General features: G+C 34.6%; 1 protein-coding gene across 1 annotated transcript in view; it reads right to left on the bottom strand.

The window, feature by feature from the left end:
* The window catches only part of LOC142343099 (androglobin-like), a 307,512-nt gene that overhangs the window by 95,084 nt on the left and 189,159 nt on the right, over nucleotides 1-23,269 (bottom strand). The window contains 7 exon segments of the mRNA XM_075394786.1: nucleotides 9,174-9,310; nucleotides 9,549-9,566; nucleotides 10,788-10,972; nucleotides 11,339-11,541; nucleotides 12,612-12,765; nucleotides 17,651-17,879; nucleotides 18,237-18,371. Coding sequence (XP_075250901.1) covers nucleotides 9,174-9,310; nucleotides 9,549-9,566; nucleotides 10,788-10,972; nucleotides 11,339-11,541; nucleotides 12,612-12,765; nucleotides 17,651-17,879; nucleotides 18,237-18,371 — 1,061 coding nt within the window.

The raw sequence follows: 23,269 nt of genomic DNA, 5'->3' as shown, positions 1-23,269 counted from the left end.
ACATGACAAGAAATAGATTCAATCAAGCTAAACATCAATCAACATCAACATCAACAAACAACTAACACTAAGTAAGGCTCGTGGGTTATTCCTAGAAGATAATGATAATATTGATATGAAGGATACCTATAAAATTACAAATGTTCATCCCCCGATAGATGAAAAAGATGTTGTTAATAAAGAGTATTGTGACAATAACTTATTATCATCTAATATTAAAATAGATATATTAAGTAAAAACATAACTGAGCTAAGAAAAGATAAATTTGAAGAAGTTACAATTGGTCAACTAAATGCAAACATTATTGGTTTACCATCATCTACAACCAATGGAGATACTGTATGGATTGATGGTGATACAGTTGATCTAGTTTCTCTTAACTTATCTAACATATCCACATTATCCAATAAATTGACTGAAATCGAAACTAATATTGCTCATATTTGCAACAAAGTTTCAGCTGATACCATTTCTAAATATAATGAATTAAAAGTAGAGTTTGATAGCAATAAGTTTATTCAGACAATTAGTAATATAGCATTAGGTGATGCATGTGTTGATAGGTGGAGAGGTTTAAGAGAAAACCATATATTAATGATGAAGATAGTTATAAAATATATAATAGCTATATTATTAGAAAGTAAGCTAGTAGACAACAAAGAACAAGAAAGACTAGAGAAGCGTTATGATTTTAAACAAGAAGACATAATGAAGGATATTGAGAGTTATTTTACTACTGAAAATGAGTCAACCATCAGCACCGAGTGAGAGATTAATTTACCCCGATCTATCATCTGTATCAGAAAGAATGATAAATGAAAAAATCCAAGCTAATAATAAATTTAACAACAATATGAACAGTATAAAAGATATTAGAAATTATTATGAAACTGAAACTAATAACTATAATAAGAAGTTAAGTAGATATAAAAATTATATTAACGTAGCTGAGATAACAGAATTACTATTATCATCAATTGCAACAACGGCAACAACAACATCAGTTGCATTAACAGGTATAGGATTACCTGATTCTATACCAACAGCTTTTGCTACAGCAACTGTTTGTGGTTCAATATCAAAAACAATTGATACCAAAATAAGAAATAAAATTATAAAGTATTCACAAATGTATATTTTAAGTAAACAGTTTAGCGACAAGTTTAATAAACTTTATACTAAATCAATGAATGATAATAAAATAGATAATGATGAATATAATGAATTAGTCAAGGTATATGAAGAATATAAGAAGAATCGGCGAAGCCGCAACTCCGTTTATAAGAAAAATAAGTTAAGTATTTTTTTAGATTAAAGCTATTAGTGCTTAGTAATAACAATCTTTTTAGTAATAATATTATTAGTATTAATATTTACGATTAAATATATATCTAGTCAAAATCATAGTCATAGTTATACCCATAGTTATATTTAAACTCTAATATTTAAACTCTAATATAGTTATATTTAAACTCTAATATAATTAAACTATCTTTTCTTTGTACCTAAGTATAAACCTCTTCCTTTTTGTACTACCTTCATACCTTCACCAGTAGTTGCAAATTTAATTAAATCAGGTGTGGCTGATAAAGCAGCTCTAGGGTTTCTACTTGCAGCTGCACTTCCTGTTTTACTTGCTATTTCTAATGCTCTTACTGGATTATTAGCAACTTTCTTTCCAAACTTAACTGTAGCGCCACCAACACTTTTAAAGAAAACTTTCAATCCCTCAGCTTCTATTGTTGCATCACTAACAGTCATTGACTTATTTCTCTTACACTTAACACAATTACCCTTTAACATTTTAGTAGCTTTTGAAGTAATAGCTCCTCTTATGTTATTAGTACCACTATACTGTCTACCACCAACGCAATATGAATTAGTTTTGAACTAATTTAAAAGACTCATGTCTATATATAAAAAAAATGGAAGTTAAAAAGTGTAACCCCTTTGTTGTTATTAAGCCTAAGCCTAAGCCTAAGGTTAGGCCCAAGGCTAAGATTGAGCTTGAAGCTAAACCTACTCTTAAGCTAAGCCTAAGTCTAAACCAAAGCTTGAAGCTAAGGGTCTATCTATAGAAAATAAAAAGAAATTAGATATTATTCAAGCTAAAAGTTTTGTTAAGACAAGTCAGAAATAGTTACAATTATAATTATAGCTAGCGATATATCTAAAATAAAGACTAGGACTATAGTTATAATTATAACTAGGACTATAATTAAAACAATGACTATCAGGAACTGCTTCGCAGATAATCATAACTATAACTGTGCCTAAGATATAATAAGCCTCTGGCTATTAGTCTCTACGAGACTATATCAACCATCTTATTACCATCACTATTAACACTAATAACCTTTCTAGTTAATACTAATGCATGACATATAACATCGGCAACTCCATCACTAAATTTAAAATTAAGTTGTATTGGTTGTGGACCTATATGATCACTTTGATATCTAGTATCGAATACATATATTCTATAATTACTTTTGAATGTTCTGTGATTTATATACGGTTTTATATTATGTGGTAGCCCATTATAATCTTTATTAAAGCTAACAATCTCTTTAAAAGCCTCATTATAATTATTAGCACCATAACTAATATTCATTCTATCCTCAGGATAAAACTCGCTACCAATCTTACAATAACATTCAGTAACATTCATTATATGAAATTTACTTGCATCATGAGTTTGTTCATTAACATTATTATTTTCAAAACCAACTATTATATATTGTGGTCTTTACATACCACTTTACATACCTAGATCAAACAAGAAGTTAGTAGCATTGGGTACATTCTTATAAAATGTCTTTCTTTTATAATAACTAAAGTCTACATTATTCCTTTTACTTAAACCCTTTTGCAAAACAATTATATTGTCATTACTAGGATCAATACTAGGCGCACACCATGACACATCTCTAATATCTATATTACTATCATTAGCAACTGCACCAGGATTAGCATTAACTCTATATAGAGCTCTATCATTATTATTCCTTTTTAAAATTAGTTTAAATCCTAAACCATATATAATCTTTTCTAAATCATTTACAAAACCAAATAGATCACTCATCTTATTCATCATATACATATGACCTCTTTCGGCAGCAATATGGTCACTTTTAAGTTAACTATATCTATTGCCTTGATCTCTAACAAAACCACTCTCATATTCATCATCAGTACTAGTTAATGACTCATACATCAATAGATTAGGATGACAATGATCTATATATTCAATAGTCCTACCACCACTAGCTTTAAGCTTAACTGAACTAAACAATGCCATCATACCATAATTAACTAATCTGATATTAGCATCATTAGCAAACACACCACCAGCATCATCTGATACAACAAACTCTATCTCTATATATGAATCATGTAAATTTAAATGATTCTCTTTTCTATTGAGTATGATATTAGTGTTAGTATTGATTGTATTCATTGTTACCAGATTATTTGGTTTATATTTTATAATCTTACTTTTATGTATATTATTATTATAACCATAAGTTGTATACAAATTAAAATCCATTTTTATAATATAAAAAATGACTGATAGTTTAATTTTATGGGAACTACAAAAGATACATGATGCTTTAACTAAAACTAAAGAAGAGCATACACTTAACTTTAGAGGGATAAAACCAACAGAAAAGTTTAACTTTAATGAACCTATACTGAATACAACAAAATTAGGTTTAATTAGATTATCAGTTTATAACTCGGTGTTTAAGGTGAATAGGAGAAATAATCAATTCTTGTATGCTAGTACTGTTATAGAAGGCAAAGCAATCCGGGAACTGGCTTCGCCAATCCGGGAACCGGCTTCGCCGATAGCAGAACCTCTTAGCTCTAACAATAACAATAACACTGACTCAAACATTACATCTGTCCTTAATTATAATTATAAAGGAATCTCGTTGCTATATTCAACTATTACACAAGGAGCGTATGAGTTAACTGACATAGCAGAATTAATAAAAGAAGAAACTAATGGTAATGTTATAATAGAACCTGATAAGAAGACGATGAAATGTTTAATGGCAAAAAACAAGGAGCACTCAGCTTTGATGTAGAAAACTCAATAGCCCCATTACTGGGCTTTAGAAAAATAGTTTATAAAAAGGTAAATATACATCTCAGAAAATTGTTGATACTATATGTTTTAGTACTATTAACATTCATTGTAAATATCTGGTGTTAAAGATAATGCGAACAACACAGACATACTATATACTTTTACTCTAACAGAACCACCAGGTTACTTAAAAAATATTATATCAACTAATATCTTGTATCAAAATATAACAAAAGATAGAATAGAATATATAGAGTTTCATATTAAAGATGAGTAAGGGAGACCTATAGACTTTAATGATGATGAATTAAGTTTTACTTTACATCTAGTTTAGATATAAATTTAAACTTAAACTAAACTACAAAACTCTCCGATCCCAATTAATTCTTAGTTTAGCATTAATATTTTTATTTTTAGTTATATCAATGACAATGTAATTATAAGGCTCTTTCCATACCTTATTACATATATTAGCAAAATCATTATAACTAAAGTCAACATTATTAAAGAAATCTTGATATATAGATATGAGGGCTTTACCTCTTTGTTCAAATAAAATAAACAGATTACAATTCTCTCTAACACTCTGCCTATCTATTGTGAATAGATTTTGATTAAGATAAATCATATTGCAATTATTATGTCTACCCCTACAAAAGTATTCATTAATAACTCGTTCTCTGGCTCTAACATCATCGAATATCATTAGTTTCTTTAGGTCTTTGGGTAGTTTATCGGGAGACGGTAAATCTTTTATATCTTTAACAAACTCAACATCTGCTTTATCGTCAAGTCTCTCTAAACCTTCATATTGATCGCCAGTAGGACCAATGATGTATAGCTTATAAAAATATATACTAGCCAGAATTAGTTTTTTTAATAAGAATGTCTTGCCGCATTCACTAGGACCAGATATTATACATCTAAAGTTCTATATAATATACATCTGGGAGTGTAGCTTCTGTAATTATATTATCATCATTTAGCCATGATTGTAGATCTTCATTAATGTTTATAGAGATATTGTTACTATGACATTCTTTGTTGTTAGATTTACCCCTTTGGGGTTTTTCATCAAATTGATATATAACATTATCTGTAAAGCTTAGATCATCTGCAAAGCACGTTCCCCGATTATCATTAACTTTATTAGCAAAGCTTAGATCATCTGCGAAGCAGGTTCCCTGATTATCTTTATCTTTATTAGCAAAGCTACTTCGTAGATCATTATCATTAACATTAACATTAACATTATATTTATCATTATATTTATCATTATCATTATATTTATCATTATTAGCAAAGCTACTTCGTAGATCATTAACATTACAACCCAAACAAAAACACTCACTAAATATTTCAGAACATTTAACTTGATTAACTAGAATATTCAAAGCACTTTTAATTCTAAATCCTCTATCAATAAGATAGATCATATATAAATAATAAGCCCCACAATAAGATTCATCATATTGTTGTATTCTTTCATTAGAGCCTAGATCAATATATTCTTCTAAAAATAATGGTGGGGTTTCTACACCAAAACTATCAAAGTAATATGTTGGATCATCTTCTCTTCTTATAACCAAAAACCCAATGTGTACAATCAGTTGGATGTATTGACAATAATGTCGAAGTTAGGTTCACTTGTGTTATCTAGAGTCTGATCTCTCATTACTATTTCAATTGGTGTTAGATTTATATCTTTACCTAAATCTTTTATTCTGATATCACTCATAGCATTATTATCAACAATAAATTTATTAATGAATTCCTCAAAAGTTAGGATAAGCATTTTTTATATATAAATTTTATTTATAAAATTGGATAAAGGAGGTATACTTTTTATTTTTATTATCATAATTGGATCTTGTTTTATATTTTATAATTCGATACCGAGTAAATATACAAAACTAGAAGAAAGCTTTGGTGGATTTTTGAATAGGAGTCTAGTTAGATTTGAATATGAAAAGTCACCATTACATACTATTGTTTATGGTGGAACTGGTACGGGCAAAACATATTTTATTAAACAATATTTAAAATTATACTTGGATCCGCCAGGCGGTTACGATCCACAAAGTGGTTACATTGATACGCAAAGCGGTTACACCGATCAAGCTAAAAAAAACATTGTATGTAAAAATGATAGAGATTGGATAGATCCTGAGACTGGTGAGTTTTATATTGGATTTAATAAATGTGATATAAATATGATCACATCAAAAAATAATTCTAACTTCAAAGATAGCGTAATTGTTCTTGATGATATGGGCGATAAGTTAAATAAGGATACAGCTTATTATTTCACAGAAGGAAGACACTATAATATTCAAATGATTGTAATGTGTCATAAACCAGCTCAATTAATTAATACAGCAAGACTGAGTTCTGCTACTATTAATTTAACAACTTATAATGGAGCTGATCTATTTAAAAATTTTAATGAAAATTATAAATGTGAACATAACTTCAATAAAATAATAAAATCAATAAAAAAGTGAATTAAATAGTAACTATTATAATTGTACAGATGGAATGTCAGATGAACTTCGTTATGGTATAATTAAATATAATATGAAAGAGAATACTTATTATTATTGATAAGAATAGAACTATGATATATGACTCGAGAGTTGGTTTCATTGATTTAAAAGCTCTTAGATTAAAAGATGAATTAGAAAGATAAGATATAAATAAACTTATAGCATATATGAAACCACTCATGATACATGCTACAGATAGAAATGTTATTAATCACGATAACTATATATTCTATTTTATAAACTTCCTATATTAAATAATATTAAAATACAGAATGATGTTCTTACACAAGAAATGGTTACAGGAAAAGGTATAAAAAATTTATCAACTATTGGTGGAATCATAAGCTCGGGTTTAATTATAATTAGTCATATTTATCCCGATATGATATCAAGAAATGCTGGGGTTATAGCAATGGGAGCAAGCACAATGTTGAGTAGAGTAAGTACATTGGTTAACTATGGATATGGAGAGGAGTTGGATAATGATCTGCGAAGTGGTTATACCAATAGTGAAACATGGGTAAAGCCCAATTCCACGAAATACAATACAAGAAGAATATATAAATGAAGAGGATGGGATTTTAAATAGAAGGGGGGGAAAGTATTTACGCAATCTATATGAATATAATTAAAAATTTAGAGATGAGATTATAAATTTTATTAGAGATAAAAAAGAATTAGACCTTTAAGTGATTTTAGACAGAAGATATAAAACTAATATGCTCAATATAACGGGAAAGAAATTTTTAGCTGAGTATATCACATCTAAAGATAATACTAAAGATAAAATTGAAATCTTGGCTAGATAATATTTATAATCAGTGAAACTGCTCAACGAAGTTGTTTTGCAAATTCGCGGATTTTACCCCATCATAAATGGTTATAAAATGTTTAGAGTGTAATCGTAAATGTGGAGCTCCCTTTAATCTAGCTTTTCATTATTCAATATGTCATGAAGATAAAATTGGTAAATGTGTGTGTGTGTGTGGTGATAAAACATTAAGCGGTATTTGCATGAAAACTGATTGTTCTTTTAAAGATGAATCTGGATATAGTCCTAGTATTGACTCTAGCTCTAATCCTAGCTCTAGCCCTAATCCCAGCTCTAGCCCTAATCCTAGCCCTAATCCTATCATTGATCCTAGCCCTAATCCTATAGTTATAACTAGATGTTGTAATAGATGTAATTATGTAAAACCACTAACTGGTTTTGATAAAAGCAAGTATACATGTAGAAATTGTACTTCTACTAAAGTTAGTTGTCTATATTGCCCTTCTATTGTGAGATATGATGGAATGAATGCTCATGTAAAAAGACAACATCCAGATGTGGATATACTAAAAGGATTAACTAGAAATTTGCCAAATAATGGGGTAAGGGCAAGCAAGACCGAAGGTCTATATACTGATCCTATTATTACATTAAATGGGGAAAGTTGTTCATGTAAATATTATAATTTTGTATCAGTTCTTATTAATAATGGAATAAATATAGAAAAAGTAAAAGAAAATGTAAATTTATTGAAGAGTATAGATAATTTTAAAGAAATTAGATAATGTTAGAATTTATATTAAAAAAGGAGTGAATCACTCTTTAGGGGTGAAAATAGCGATTTTGTACTGGGGTATCACTCCGATAGGGGCGATTTCGCTCTTAAAGAGTGATTCGCTCTTAAAAGAGGGATTTCGCACTTATTTTGAAATTTGCTTTATTTTTTTTAATAATTTATTAAATTTTGCTATTACTTTGGGTTTTAGCTTAATTATGACGTGAACAAGTAATAAATAAAAACAAGGATCTTAATATTATATAAATAATAGCAAAATTTAAAGTTTATAAAAGAGTTAAGCTGGTTTCTTTATTCAAGTTATCCACGAAGTGGCTACACCAATTTTCGCAAGTTGGTTTTACGTGCTTTTTACACGGTCTCACTAGTTTTATACTAGTATCTGGGGACATCCACTGGAGTCAGTGGGGATCTGCGAAGCAGTTTCACTGATAGAACCCAAACTATCCGTCTGATAACAGATAATTACCAGCTTAACTCGACACTAGTGGTTTGCACTAAGTGAGACAAGAAATGATAGATTTTGAGTGAATATAAAGGTAATATGTAGTAGTGGATAAAACAAGCTAATATATAGTAGTGAATAAAATGGGGGTATAAGCAAGTAGTAGATATATAGAGTAGTGGGTGGAAGGTGATCGAACAAGTGCATGAAAATTTTTTGAGGTGTTTTTACTATGTAAAAATAGCCCAAAAAATTGAAATGCGCTTGGAGAGCACCTTTTACCCACTACTTCACACCGACTAAGAATGAAAATTACAAGAATGCCTAATCTAAGCGAAGCCATCAATTTTTCACCTAATATCCTATGCCTTATCTCTCAACACGATTTTGAACAAATATGAGTGTAAACAAAAACAATACCTCTGAAGCAGAATCACATCGATCCGGGTAAAGGCTTTTTCAACGCAAAATTTGTAAAGAAAAAATGCAAAGACGTTACAGCTGCTATAATTTTTACTTTGGCCTCGGGCTCGTCCTTTTCAGCATTGGCGGGACTCGAACCGTCTACTATCTGCACTTCTCCGCCACCTGTCTTCTTCGGTGCTCCAGCACTAGTTTTCCTGTCACCGGACACGGATCGCTTCGACTTTGCGGCTAAAACATTTGCATTCGTCCGGATTTTTACAAGCATAAAAAGGAATTGAGAGTCGAAGAAACGCAGTAATTAACTACAAACTGCCAAAAGATGAATCGTTCATTAGAAGGCATGAAAAAAGGAAATAGATGCGATTCAGTAAAAAGGAGTTTCAACAGCGTTTTTATCATGATTGACGTTTCCAATTGAACATACAGTGACTTCGATTTTTACATGATTCTATAATAAGCAACAAACCATGTTTGGGGTCCACGGCTGCAATGAAATTGAAAATCCCAATTAATACAAAAATAAAAGTGAGTAAACACAAAGCATGAGTTCACTTTTATCCGCTCAAGGAAACGCTAATGCAATTAAAGAAAAAGTCAAGCAATGAACTTTTGCATAAAACGAATGCAAAAATTTTATGACCCTATTGCTAGAAAAGATATTTTTGAATACTTCATATTACTTTATAAAGTGTTGAAAAACTACATTTAGAAGATTGAAATGGATGGCGCTTAGGTTATACATACCATCATAATCACGAAAGCACTCACTAATGCTGGCAAGTAAATGCATAATGGCTTGATACACTCACTAATGTCTTGCAAGTAAAAATAGTTTACTTTTGTCAAGGGAAAGTTTCGGGTATTTTTTATTCGCAGCCCTAACTAATTATTTGACTGCTGCATAACAACATATCTAAATTGCAATTGACTACAAAAAATGTTTTGATGTTTACTCCGTAGAGTTGTCCATCTGAAGTGGTGGGGCTCAATCAGAAACCCCTTTTAAAAATCTTTCAGCTCAAAAAAGAAAGCATTTTTTCTGGTGTCAGGACAAAATACCCAATGCCAAAATACCCAATGTGACAAAATACCCAAAATATACCCATTATTTTATCATAATGCTGCAACCTAATGATAACTATCAGAACGATTATTTAGCATAATACTTAGTTAGCGCATTTGGCCATGCCTCAGCGGCCCGTGGGACCTGATATGAAACTATCACAACCGAACATGAGATTAAACTATGAGCTTAATTGTGAGAAAATATGCTTCTAATACCAAGTTCTAAACTGTAATCGGTTTATTCAACAAAAAGATCAAAGGGAATAATTGGGTATTTTGTCATGCAACCATTTTTTCTGCCAACAGCGCGCATAAAAATCTCCAATCGAAATTCTCATGAAATAGTGGTCAGGTCATAAAAGCATTCATAATTAATGCAATGGATCTATTCTGTCCCTCCCCCCCCCCCCCCAACTTAGTGAGCTTATATTTTTACGCCCCCCCCCCCCCCCCCCAGGAGCACATGCTATTTTCTTACATAGTAACGTGCTATATAACAACATATAATTTGTAACTGGGGGGCGTAAAAAACACTGGGGGGGGGGGGGGGGGGGGGGAGAGGGGGGGTTGCAAAACAGAACAGATCCAATGCAATCTCAGTTATAAAAATGAACACAAGGGAAGAGAGTTGCCTACTTACAGTTTCCTCTGCTGGATGAGGCGTCTTTCTGGAAAATGAAAGCTGGTATGACAGTGTGTCCCTTTCCTCTGGATGACAACACCACCTGCTCATTGTCCAGCACTTCTAACTGGATGTACACATCTGGCTTACTAGTCTGCAACTGGACACTCAACAAGTGATCCTCTGTCACTTTCACCGAGTACCTCAAACATCAATTCCCATGTAAAACTCTGACAAAGTATCCACGACACCATTTAACATTAACATTCTTCCAATTTATGTTGAACAGTAAACAAAGTTAAGTTTCTCCCTCATTCTCTCCCCCTCCGCGTGGGCCATCATTTTGACAATGCCATGAGTGATCGCAAACTAATGATCAAACTATTCTTTTTGCAATGATTATAGTTTGTATAAGCTAATAAGAGGTAAGAATAAAAGGTATCAAAATTTAAATATAACATTTTAAAAGTAAAAAATATCATTAATACAAGTTCATTATTTTGTTTGACATCTAGCAATCAACACAAAACACACCACATTCTCATCCAAATCGTAAGTATCTCTCTAACCTGAACATGATGTTTTTGTCATTTGGGAGATAGTAGTCCTTGATCTCTCGAGTGAAAAAGTTAGTGTTGAGGGCACTGGTCGCCTCTAATTGGCCCATTGGACTGGGGAGGGGGTTCTGGTTTCCAATCAGTCTCATTCTCCATCTGCCATTGGCTACTGGAAGATCAAGTGTGCGAGCCTCGCAGAAGAATGTGTAGCCACGCTGAAAAAAAATCTGGATTCATTAAGGTTCATAAAGTCAAGAAACTATTATTTCAAACTATTGGAGCACAAAAAGCACCATTCCAAAAATTAGTGTGAGTGCGGTTTGTTTTTGAACAGATGGACCACTATTTTTGCTTACATTTCAGAAGAAAACTGCCCTTGAACTTATGGTCTGGCTTAATCGCTTTCAACGTGAGTACGTTAAATATATTTAAGCTCATTTCAATGTCTCGTCTGTTTTCTGATAAAGCTTTTCAAAACAAGGCTATTTTTGCCCAGAAATTCACTGTACAGAAACAAAATTGAACGTTATATAAGTTCGTATAAGATTTCTAGGATGGCGTTGGGTATTTGACAGTTCTAGTGATTTTGATCATCTAGTTATTAAAACTTTCTGAGAATCAATTAAACTTAGAACTGATTTCAACCATGCGTGTCCGGACAAAACAGTCCCAGACAAAACAGTCCCAGACAAAACAGTCCCAAATTGCAAAATATTCCCAGACAAAACAGTCCCAGACAAAATAGTCCCAAGAAACCAGACAAAACAGTCCCAGACAAAATAGTCCCAAATAAAATGTACCTAATGCCATTATACCCAATGTACTTTGAAATGTTCGTTCAATAATCCGACAACAAATTAGCAGTCGGTATTACCTGTATGTTTTAACATACTTAATGGCCATGGCCATGCCTCAGCGGCCCGTGGGACTTGATATGAAACTATCACAACCGAACATGAGATTAAATTATCTGCTTGTTAAATCATATGTGTGAGAGCTATTATAATGGCCTTGGGACTATTTTGTCTGGGACTGTTTTGTCTGGTTTCTTGGGACTATTTTGTCTGGGACTGTTTTGTCTGGGAAAATTTTGCAATTTGGGACTGTTTTGTCCGGGACTGTTTTGTCTGGGACTGTTTTGTCTGTTCACCCAACCATGAGTTCCCTAATCAAGCATACCTTAACCCATTAGTATAAACTGATTTAATTGACATTTTACGATGGTTCAAAAAATGATCATAAATATGGTTGAACCTGGTTCTTGGTGTATTTTCTTTGATCAAACCTGGTTCTTGGTGAATGTGTAGGGAGCGACTCGCATGAACACTTTGGGTATCTCGACTCCAGTGTCATTGTCCACTACTCTCAAGAAAGCCGTGTGGATGGAGGAGGACAGTTTGGGCACAACCAACACTGGCTCATCCACTGAAAACACTGATCTGAAACAGCAACAAACTCAACCCATGAAGGTCAACTGAACAGCAAAGATTAAATAAAAACATCCAGCTAGCTTTGATCATTTTTAAGTAATAACAAGGAGGACCGGTTAAGTGAGTTCACAAATAATGTTCCTTTCGTAAAACAAAAAAGTTGTAAAGTTTATACACAGATGCTTATTTTCGGTAAAATATCGAACATCGTTATGCTTTTGCTCGATGGAAAAAAACCTAACCGACAAAAGTTAGTCAGAAATAGCTACAATCAATTTGCAACAAAAACTAGAGTTGTGAAACATTTTGGAACAAAACCTTGATATTTTGTAAAAGAAAATCACTCACTTGTCAATTGGCGGCTTTCAAGATTGGCCATTGATACCTGATCGAGAACTTGAAGAAAAATTGGAGAAAATTTTTGATTAAAAATTCTTTTTCTAAGTAGATACAGTTGCCAGTCAAATAAAAAGTTAATTGTCATGATAGACAAAAAGATAAAACAATTAAAAATTATTTAAAAATTATTCTTTCTTCTCTAACAGGCTACAAAATATGTCGCCATTTTTTCTAATCAACTTACTACATGCATTAAAGATCAAATTTGGGCATATGCAACAAATAGATGAAACAAAAACTTGATGCGAGGAAAAAAAATTGAAATTCATTTCTCTTTTCCATTCTGAAGCAAAAAATCAGTTCTGCTTACTTATTTTTAGGTACAAAATCAACGGATGGCAAATAAAACACGAAAAAAAAGTACGTATAAAAACTGCGTCTCATTAAAATAATTATTGAGAGTGATGAAAAAAATTCATGCGTTATTTGGACAACCTGTTTTCATTTACCAAACAGCAGTTTTGAGCAAACAATTGGAAACCTTTAATAAAAGCAACTACGAATAGTTGTATCATACCAAAACATTTAAAAGATAAAGAAAAGAAACAAAACACTTAAAAGTTCCGGCTGGATGTGCCTTGTTTGTAACATCGAAGAGCTATAAAGATATTGCGTCTGCAATAAACCAACCATCACTTTTGTTTTCTATCCGCTATAATTGTTTATTTTAAGCTCATTAGCGGTGAAAAACAAGGTGAAGAGAAAAAAAATGTCAATTTTCTTGAGCCATTTTTCAACAAAAGATAAAGTCATCGCAAATTGTCACAAATTATTCGACAACTTCTACATTGAGGCTGAATTTATAGCAATGGGTATGGGAAGCACCTTTATGGAAGGGTACTCTCGGAAAACACGATGACGACGGTGTTATCCAGAGAGGGATGCCAATTACTGCACCTACACACACACTCTATGGAAGTACAAGGAAAATCGCCAACAAGAAGACGACATCATTAACAGCGAGCAGCGAGACAAGAGAATTTCTGCAACAGCGGGTGTCCAAGCTTGGCATCGATTGCGATTTGTGGAACCTAATCAAGGCAATTGATAACAGGAAGGCCCCGACGAGACCCGCAGCAGCCATAAACTCGCCCAATGACCAAGCTAGACCCGCAGTCACAGATAATGAGAAGGCAGACCTGTTCTGTCAGGCTTTTGCAGCAGCGTCGAGGGTGCCGAAGAAAAAGGAAGAGGACAAACCTGTCCGTCGCCTGACCAGGAATTCCATCAAACAAGCTTGTGGATGTGATGAAACCGCCCAATGCAGCACCTTCAAGCACCACGAGTTGGAGCTCGCCCTTGCCCAAATCTAGACAGGAAAGAGCCAGGGCCTCGATGGAGTATAAAATGACCTACTCGTCGAACTCTCTCCGAGGGCCTAAAAGCGGTGTTACACCTCATCAACATGAGCTGGACGAAGAAGGAAACCGCCAGCAGCTGGAGAAAGCCAGATATTCCAGAGAATAATAGCTCCCTCAAAAAAACCAGGCAGGTTTCTGCCGTGGACAAAGCACTGTAGACCAGATAGCCAAGATCACCAAGACGTTCTTTGATGCACTGGAAGCACAGCCACACCAGAGAGGGGTACGGCACTTATGGACTTCACAAGGGCTTATGACCGAGCCTGGAGAGATGCGATATTGCACAAAATGGCTAGGATGCATATCCCCACCTGCTACATACAGTGGATTGAAGCATTGAAAAATGACCGCAGAGGAGTGGTAAGATGGGGAGCGACACAATTGAAATCGCGCATCTTCTCGGAAGGACTTCGCCAGGGAAGCATGCTAGCCTCGCTCCTTTGCCTCATATATATCAATAACATTGATGAAAATTGTCCTGCAGTTGTCCACTGGTCGCTATTCTCAGATGACAATGCAATTCTGGCTACGGTTAACGTCATGGAGAACTGCGGCAGCAAAATACAGCCAGCCGTCGACCACATATCGGCATGTACCAAAAAATGGAAAGTACAAATGTCACCCGGTGAGTGATGTTTCACCACTTTCACGCTCAACCACAAGGAAACTGGGTGCAAAAAGAAGCCACGACTTGTATTGGATAGCCAGGACCTTGCCTTCGAGGCAAACCCTACGTTTCTTGGCACAGTACTGGATGATCAGCTCAGCTTCTCTAAACACGCTGATAAAGTGAAGAAGACAATGCAGCAACGATCAGGAAGCATAGCTCTACTTAGCGGATATATTGCGAGATTCAGATCCTGCTGGGAATACGGAGCGAGCGTCTACTCCAACCACGCAGCGCCTTCCACCAGAGCCATGCTAAAAACTCCCCAGAACATGCGCTCGCATCATCACAGGGTGCCTCCGAATTACAGATGTCGACATCCTAGCCGCGGAAGCCGAACTGCAGCCCTTGTCGATCCGGGGGAAACTACATGCAGTGAAGGAGTTTGGAACAATCCTGCAACCCCCACACCAACAAGGACCCGGATGCTGCTGAGTACTACTCCTCCTCTGAAATACAGAGCGAGAGGCTTGGCTGAGACAAGCCAACGCCAGTGCACATGACAGACTGAGACGCTCTACCGGAAATGCTCCAGGAGAAGAGCGCAACGGATTCTAAAGAAAACAGAGACATACTGGACAAAGACGGAACCTCTCCCCATGCCAACCCGAGAAATATGGGAGGAGCTTGTCCCAGTCAAGTTTTGCAATAAAAATCCGAAACTTCTCGCCAAAAACGCACCAATAGAAGATCAGAGAATAGCAGCCAGCGAATTCGTGGAAACACTAACTGCCGAAACCATAAACTGGAGCGACGGGTCAAAACAAGAGGGGTACTACAATGGTGGAGGAGGCGCAATAATCCTTCACAGGAGCGGCGACAAATGGAACATTAGACCTGCAGGCAGGTACTGCAGCAGCACTAGAGCGGAACTGGTCGCCATTCTAGTATCACTCGAAGAAGTACAGAACACACCCAGTAAGGCCCTCCTCTGCAACTCAATGGCCGCGCTCCAAATCGTTGCAAAAGGAACCAACAAACAATCATATAAGATCGGTCTGCAAATATGGAACGAACTAACCAGGCTGCAGCGAGAAGGATCTTCAGTATGCATGTACTGGTTTCCTAGACATGTCGGAATCGAAGGAAAAGAAACCGCGGATCGCCTCGCAAACCAAGCCAGTGAATTAGCCCAAGACAACTAAGTACCGGACTTGGACAGTCTCAAAGCAGCCGGACGAGTAACAACTGGATTGATGACCAAAAGAGGAGCATCCAGTCAGCCAGACCCCAAGGATTGGAGCAGTACACGAGATGGCAAAAATGTACCCTTGCACAGCTCAAGACTGGGAAGAGCATCTTGACAAGAGATACCCTCCACATATTTGGAAGAGCTGAAGACTCGCCGTGCCTCCTATGCGGAGAGAGGAAGACTCAGTCAAGCACATGCTGAGCGAGTGCGCCATAACAATGCTACCAAGACGGAACGCTTTTGGCCCGGACAAGTGTCAACGACGCCCTACAGACCGAAGCCAAGAAGATATTCGACTTTCTAGAGAGTGTGGATCGTCTCAAAGACAACCCTACCGCGACAGCCGACTATGCTGCTGCCGTGTATTGTGCAGAGAGAGAGAGAGAGAGAGAGAGAGAGAGAGAGAGAGAGAGAGAGAGAGAGAGAGAGAGAGAGAGCATCTTTATGGAAGATAGGATTCTTGTTTGGTGAATACATTTTCTTTGATAAATTATCGGTAGTGAAAAGGTCAAAAATGAAAAAAAAACCTTACTTTTTCGAGAAACTAAAAACTGAAAAGTCATTTCAAGGATCAATTCTTCTCAGAGAACTTTTCAATTGCAGCAACTTTGTATCCCTCCGCAAAAATTGTTGGTCGGCCACAATTGCCTCAATAAGAAAAACAGCCTCACAAAGAATTTGAAGGGTTGGAACAACACCAGCCGATCAGAAGCTGGCAAGATTAAACTACTTATACTAACATAGAGATAGCAAAAACAACATGCCCCTAAAGCCGACCAGAAATAGTTGGAGGTGTTCTATTAGATCACTGATTTCAAATTCTTGGGTATTTGCAATGAATAAAATGTTGTTCAATTAGAATTTTAAAATGAGACCAATAAAACTCGTTTTATATTGAAATTTTTTGCAATCCATTAAAAAAATAAAAGCAAAAAGAAGCAAAACTTAACTTGCACAAAGCTAAGACCCAAAACAGAATGTAACAATATCGTTTTCGTAAATCTAAGCTGTAAATAAAACAGTGTTATGCGGCTTGGACACTTAAAACCACAGGCGCGAACCTTGTCTAACTTTAAAGAAATGAAGATAGCAGAAGTAGAGGATGCAGCAAACAGTGGAGTTTAAAGGGACGACAATTTCATGGAAATTTGATCAATGGAAATTTGACTCGATGGAGATATTTGCCGGTACAGTAATATTAACAAAAATATGACGTAAATTGATGTATGAATAAAATGGATCTATAAGAGTGAGAGGTATATTAGAAGAACGAACCTGAACAAGACAAACCAGGTGGAGGAACTCTGTTCCCCAAATTGCCCCGTGTAGTCAGCATAGGCAATCTTTGTCCATTCATCAGCGAAGAAAGGGAACCTCTGCAGTTGCGATGGATCCTGCCTGAACATGCTCCTCAGCAGAGACAGACCACACGTGTCTATGTTGTTCTCAAGGAATGACCACACTTTCTGAAGCTGTTCACGAGCCTTGTTGTGCTCGTTAGAACCTCAACAGTTAACAGAATGAACAAAGAGAACACAACAAACATATAAAAGGTAATAACATTTCAAAGGAAAAGAATATACGTGATAATTGATTTACTATTTCATCCTGCTATGAAATTTGGCATAGAGGGCGTTCTGCCAACAATGGAAAAATGGGAAAATTAACCGACAGCTTAATTTTCCGATAGTTCGACAGATATGATTGGTCAAACCATCGGCCGAAAATTACAATTGAAGTGCATTTTCTGGCCGCCGGTTAAACCCACTGTCGGCCAATTCGGCGGTAGCCCGATTTACATACGCTGCATTGGAGTGCAGTTAAGAACCTAATCGCACGAATAGTCCAAACACTTGCTCACCGATTTCCCTGGATGCAATGATAGCTCTGGTGTAGAATCCCTTCCATGCACTCTGGATGGTGGAGACAGAACCCAGCTCCTCGTCAGTCGGATCTCTCTCCTTCCAGATGTCAAGGGCAGAAGTGGTAGATCGACCTGCAATCATTAGCCAAAAAGTTTCCCATTTAGTCACTATCACATGGCAGTCACCATCACAAGAGGATACATGGGTCGGTACTATCCTTGTTCTCTCCATTGGTTTCCGATTATCTTAAGTTTAGTAATCATTTGTTTCAAAAGAAATAAAAATAGCCGGCAGATTGCCGGAAAATAGCCGCGATAGACGCTTGTGGCCTTCCATGAATTGAAACAACTAAAGAAATAAGATAGACAGATCGACCAGCAGTCCTTTAATAGACCATTAGACTTTTTAGGTTAGATTCGGACTGTCAATTTTATGACACATACGGTCTACAAGGAGAGCTTTTTCGAAAATGATATTCGAAATCAAAAACTCAAGACTAATATTCAAGAATTAGGGCATATGTTTGCAACTAATTAGATGCACACTATTGATCTTAAATAAAAATTTTCATAGAATTTAAAGTTCCATAAGTGAGTTCAGAAGTCATTTTTTAGTGAGGTAAGTCACGCAATTGACCTAAAAGCAGAAATGACGTCATGCACACAAACTTTAATTGCAAAACAATAGGAGTCACTGAAGGCAATTCCAAGAAGTCAATTCCAAGAAGTCAGGTCGTAAGAATCATCGATGGAGACGACGAATTAAAAAAACATAGAGGGACAAGTCCTGACGTACAATTCAAAGAATTTTCATTGACTAAACAAAACACTGGACCTAGAATGGACTATGAGTGAAATGGGAAAACCATTTTTAAAAAAATCCGATAAAAAAAAAACAAAAACAAAAATCAGTGTCAAAATGCCGCTAGCAAGAATAAAAAACCAATAGCGAGAAATGTCAATCTGATTTCAACAAAAAACTAGAACTAGAATGAACAATGAATGGATTGGGAAAATCATTTAGAAAAAATCCGAACGAAAAAATAAAAAAAACCGTAAAAACCAAAGTTAAATTGCCGCATTTGAACAAAAAACCACTACCGAGAAACCGAATTTTTGTTCAAAAACCGTTTTCTCACTCTACTTTAAAAACAGAGCGAAACAAATTCACTCCGCAAAACCACTCGCTTTTTCGCTCCATTTCCTGTTTCGGCGTGACCAAAATCACCACTCCAATTTGACTTCAAAAAACAAAAAAATGTGTGAACAGATCTTAAAAAAAACACAGCCGGAAGAATTCCGGAAACAACTCGAAGGAAAAAATTGCCCATAGTTATGACTAATAAACTAGAACAACTATTTAGAAGCCTAGACCTCGACAAATGCCATAAAAAATAACGAAAAATAGAAACGGCATTCAAAAACAAATTGAACAAAAAAACTACAAAGAGTTTTTTTAATAGTACAAGGAAACAAAAAGCCGAAAAAAATTCTTTTGCAATTAAAGCAATGAAAAGCTCGCAAAACAATGGGCAAGTCATAATAGGCTAAGAAACTTGTATAAGAGAAAAAAAGGAAAACTTCAAAAAAAAATAAGAAAAATGGTTTAAAATTTCTTAATTTTTCTGTCATTTTTCCTTAGGAAAAGATGTTTTATACAAACAAAACTTTAATCAATTGGTATCTAAAAATTCCTTAAGAAAAAAAGCTTCTATCCAATCCCACTTAAAACAGTAAAACAAAAAAAACAGGCAAAATATCATTAAATTTTGTCTAAAAATCAGTAAAACTGATCAAAAACCTCCAAATTAGCATTAAACTCAAATTAACAACTTGAAACCTTCAATTCCTAACAAAACAAACCTAAAACTAATACAATATCATAATCAAACCTCATAATCATCAAAAGTTGCAAAAACTGCTTTTAAAAGCCGCACGTGAACAAAAAAATTTCGCTCGCTTAGAGAAAATTTTTTTCACATGTCAATTTCTCGCTCTCTCAAAAACAGCGGTTTGAAAAAAACTGCTCTCTTTTCGCTCCGCTCTTCACTTTTGTTCAGCACCAAAATCACTCCAAATTTCACGCGTTTCATTTCCCGATTCAAAAATCACTGCAATAAATTTGATTAAAAAAATAGCCGGAAGAATTCCGGAAACGACTCGAAGTAGAAATTTGCCCAGACTTATATTTAAGCAACTAGAACAACTATTGTGAACCTTGAACCTCCACAAACGCCATTAAAAACTCAGGGAAGAATAGAAACGGCATTCAAAAAAATTGAATAAAAAACTAGAAAAACCTAAGATTTTTTTTATTTTTAATAGTACAAGGAAACATAAAGCCGAGTACAATTCCTTTGCAATTAAGGAAATGAAAAGCTCGCAAAACAATAGGTAAGTCATAGTAGGCTAAGAAACTTGTCTAAGACTAAAAAGAGAAAAACAGCAAAAAAAAGAAAAGTGGTTTAAAATTTTTCAATGTTTCTGTCAAATTTCCTAAAAAAATGATTTTACACCAATAAAACTTTAGTCAATTGGTATCTGAATATTCCGTAAGTAACTAGCTTCTAGTCAAATCCCACTAAAACCATTAAAACAAAAAGACAGGCAAAATATCATTAAATTTTGTCTAAAAATCAGTAAAACTGATCAAAAACCTCCAAATTAGCATTAAACTCAAATTAACAACTTGAAACCTTCAATTCCTAACAAAACAAACCTAAAACTAATACAATATCATAATCAAACCTCATAATCATCAAAAGTTGCAAAAACTGCTTTTAAAAGCCGCACGTGAACAAAAAAATTTCGCTCGCTTAGAGAAAATTTTTTCACATGTCAATTTCTCGCTCTCTCAAAAACAGCGGTATGAACAAAAACTGCTCTCTTTTCGCTCCACTCTTCACTTTTGTTCAGCACCAAAATCACCTTAAATTTTTTCGAGCGTTTCATTTCCCGCTTCAAAAATCACTCCAATAAATTAATTAAAAAACATAGCCGGAAGAATTCCGGAAACGACTCGAAGTGAAAATCCATTTAACGCCATCCAACTACTCACCAAACTAAACATGCCTTCACAAATTTATGATTATCTTGAAACAAAACCATGAAACAAAAAAAGTAAAAACAATAAAATCTAATCTGTTAAAATATGATAAAAAATCTGATCAAACTTTGTTATAAATTGAGATCCCAAAAAAACTATCTCTGCCAAAATAACTTCATCAAAACAACTAGTACTTACAAAAACCACTTATGTGAATTTTGAAAAAAAAATACTTTAGGCTAAATTATGGAAAAAAAGCTCTTTAAAAACAACTTTCACTGAAAAACTGGAAAAAGTTACTAAATTTTTTAATATTTCAAAAGCATATAAATCCAAAGAAAAATTCCCTTCAGTCAATAGGGTATCCAGATGCTAGCAAAACAATAGCCAAGTCATAATAGGCTAAGAAACTTTGCTAAAAACAGAAAAAAAAACGAAAAACTGCGAAAAATTAAGAACAATAGTTCCAATTTTCGCCATTTTTTGTCATATTTCTCAACAAAAAAATGATTCTTACCCACAAAACTGTAACCAATTGTTATCATAAATTTTCTCAAGTAGAGGGGGTTTCTTTAATACCCATTTGAGCCAGTAAAACAAAATAATCGCCGAAAAAACGCAAAAATTAGCCCGAAAATCAGCAAAATACATTAAAAACCTCCGAATTATCATAAAATTCATATGAATTTCCAAAAACCTTCAAACCACTACCGAAACAAGCTTAAAATTAAAACAAAATCATAACCAAACCTCTTAACCAAAATAAATGAACAAAAAAACTGCTTCAAAATGGCGCACGTGAACAAAAAATTTTGCTCGCTTAGAAAATTTTTTCACACATCAATTTCTCGCTCTCTCAAAGCGGTATGAACAAAAACCACTCTCTTTTTGCTGCACTCTTCACTTTTGTTCAGCACCAAGATCACTCCAAATTTCACGCGTTTCATTTCCCGCTTCAAAAATCACTCCAATAAAATTGATTAAAAAAAAGGACTTCTCCAATACTCCTCTTCGAGTCGTAAAAAGGACTTCTCCAATACTCCTCTTCGGTCGTAAAAAAGACAGCGCCCCAATACAATTCAAATTCTTTGAATTGTAAAAAACCACGATGTCCCCAATAATAGCCGCTATCGCTTCGCGGCTATTAATAAAAAATGATAAATGACAGTCCTTTTAAACAAAATTTAAGCCCAGCAATAGATCAAATTTTCTACTATGCCGTTTTTGACCAAGAAGTGAAATAAGCTGAAATAAAAGCAAAGAGCTCATTTTGGAACCATTCTCGGCCAAAAGAAGAGAAGAGAAAGTTTTTCTAAAGCACTAATTTGTTACTTCGGAAATCTGGGTTTTCAAGCGGAGTTAGTGCAAGCGCATGAACCTTGTTTTTCTTCTTGCAATTAAATTCTTGCAACAAGTAAATCTATATCTAAAAACAAAATATAATTATAGTCAACAGCATTAGTTCAAACAGTTATTTGTGTTAGTTAGCTCAGTTTCTATACGAGGGAAAAGGTTACCCAAAACTGGGGAAGGTGTTCTTCCTCCCCCGATATTAAAGGAGCTCTGTTGTTTCCTCAAAGGGAGAGAAAATTGAGACTGTTTCATGGCTGACGATGCTTTGGCAAGTGCAGATATTCTTTTAACTGTGGCGCTATCTGACAGATTAATTTGCCACACTAAAAGTAGCAAATAATCTATAAACTGGAAAACTTAGCAAATAAGTCGTGAATAAAGAAACGTAAAAAATATTGGATATGAAATTAAAAACTCAGCAGGACAAGTCTTGAAATAGAATACAGAAAGTCCCGAAATCACAAACCTGACTATCTAGACACACTTTACCGCAAACAGAGAACGAGGAAACAGACGAAGAAAAAATGAAATCTAGAAGGGATTCGTGTGATAAGATCGCAAATTCAAAGAACATCACACTGGCCCTGAGAGCCATGTTAAAAGGACAATAATAAGAAAACGAAATGAATAC

This window comes from Convolutriloba macropyga, chromosome 7, assembly GCF_964194025.1.
Source record: "Convolutriloba macropyga chromosome 7, txConMacr16.3, whole genome shotgun sequence".
NCBI lineage: Eukaryota > Metazoa > Xenacoelomorpha > Acoela > Convolutidae > Convolutriloba > Convolutriloba macropyga.
This window is presented reverse-complemented; position numbering and strand designations above follow the sequence as displayed.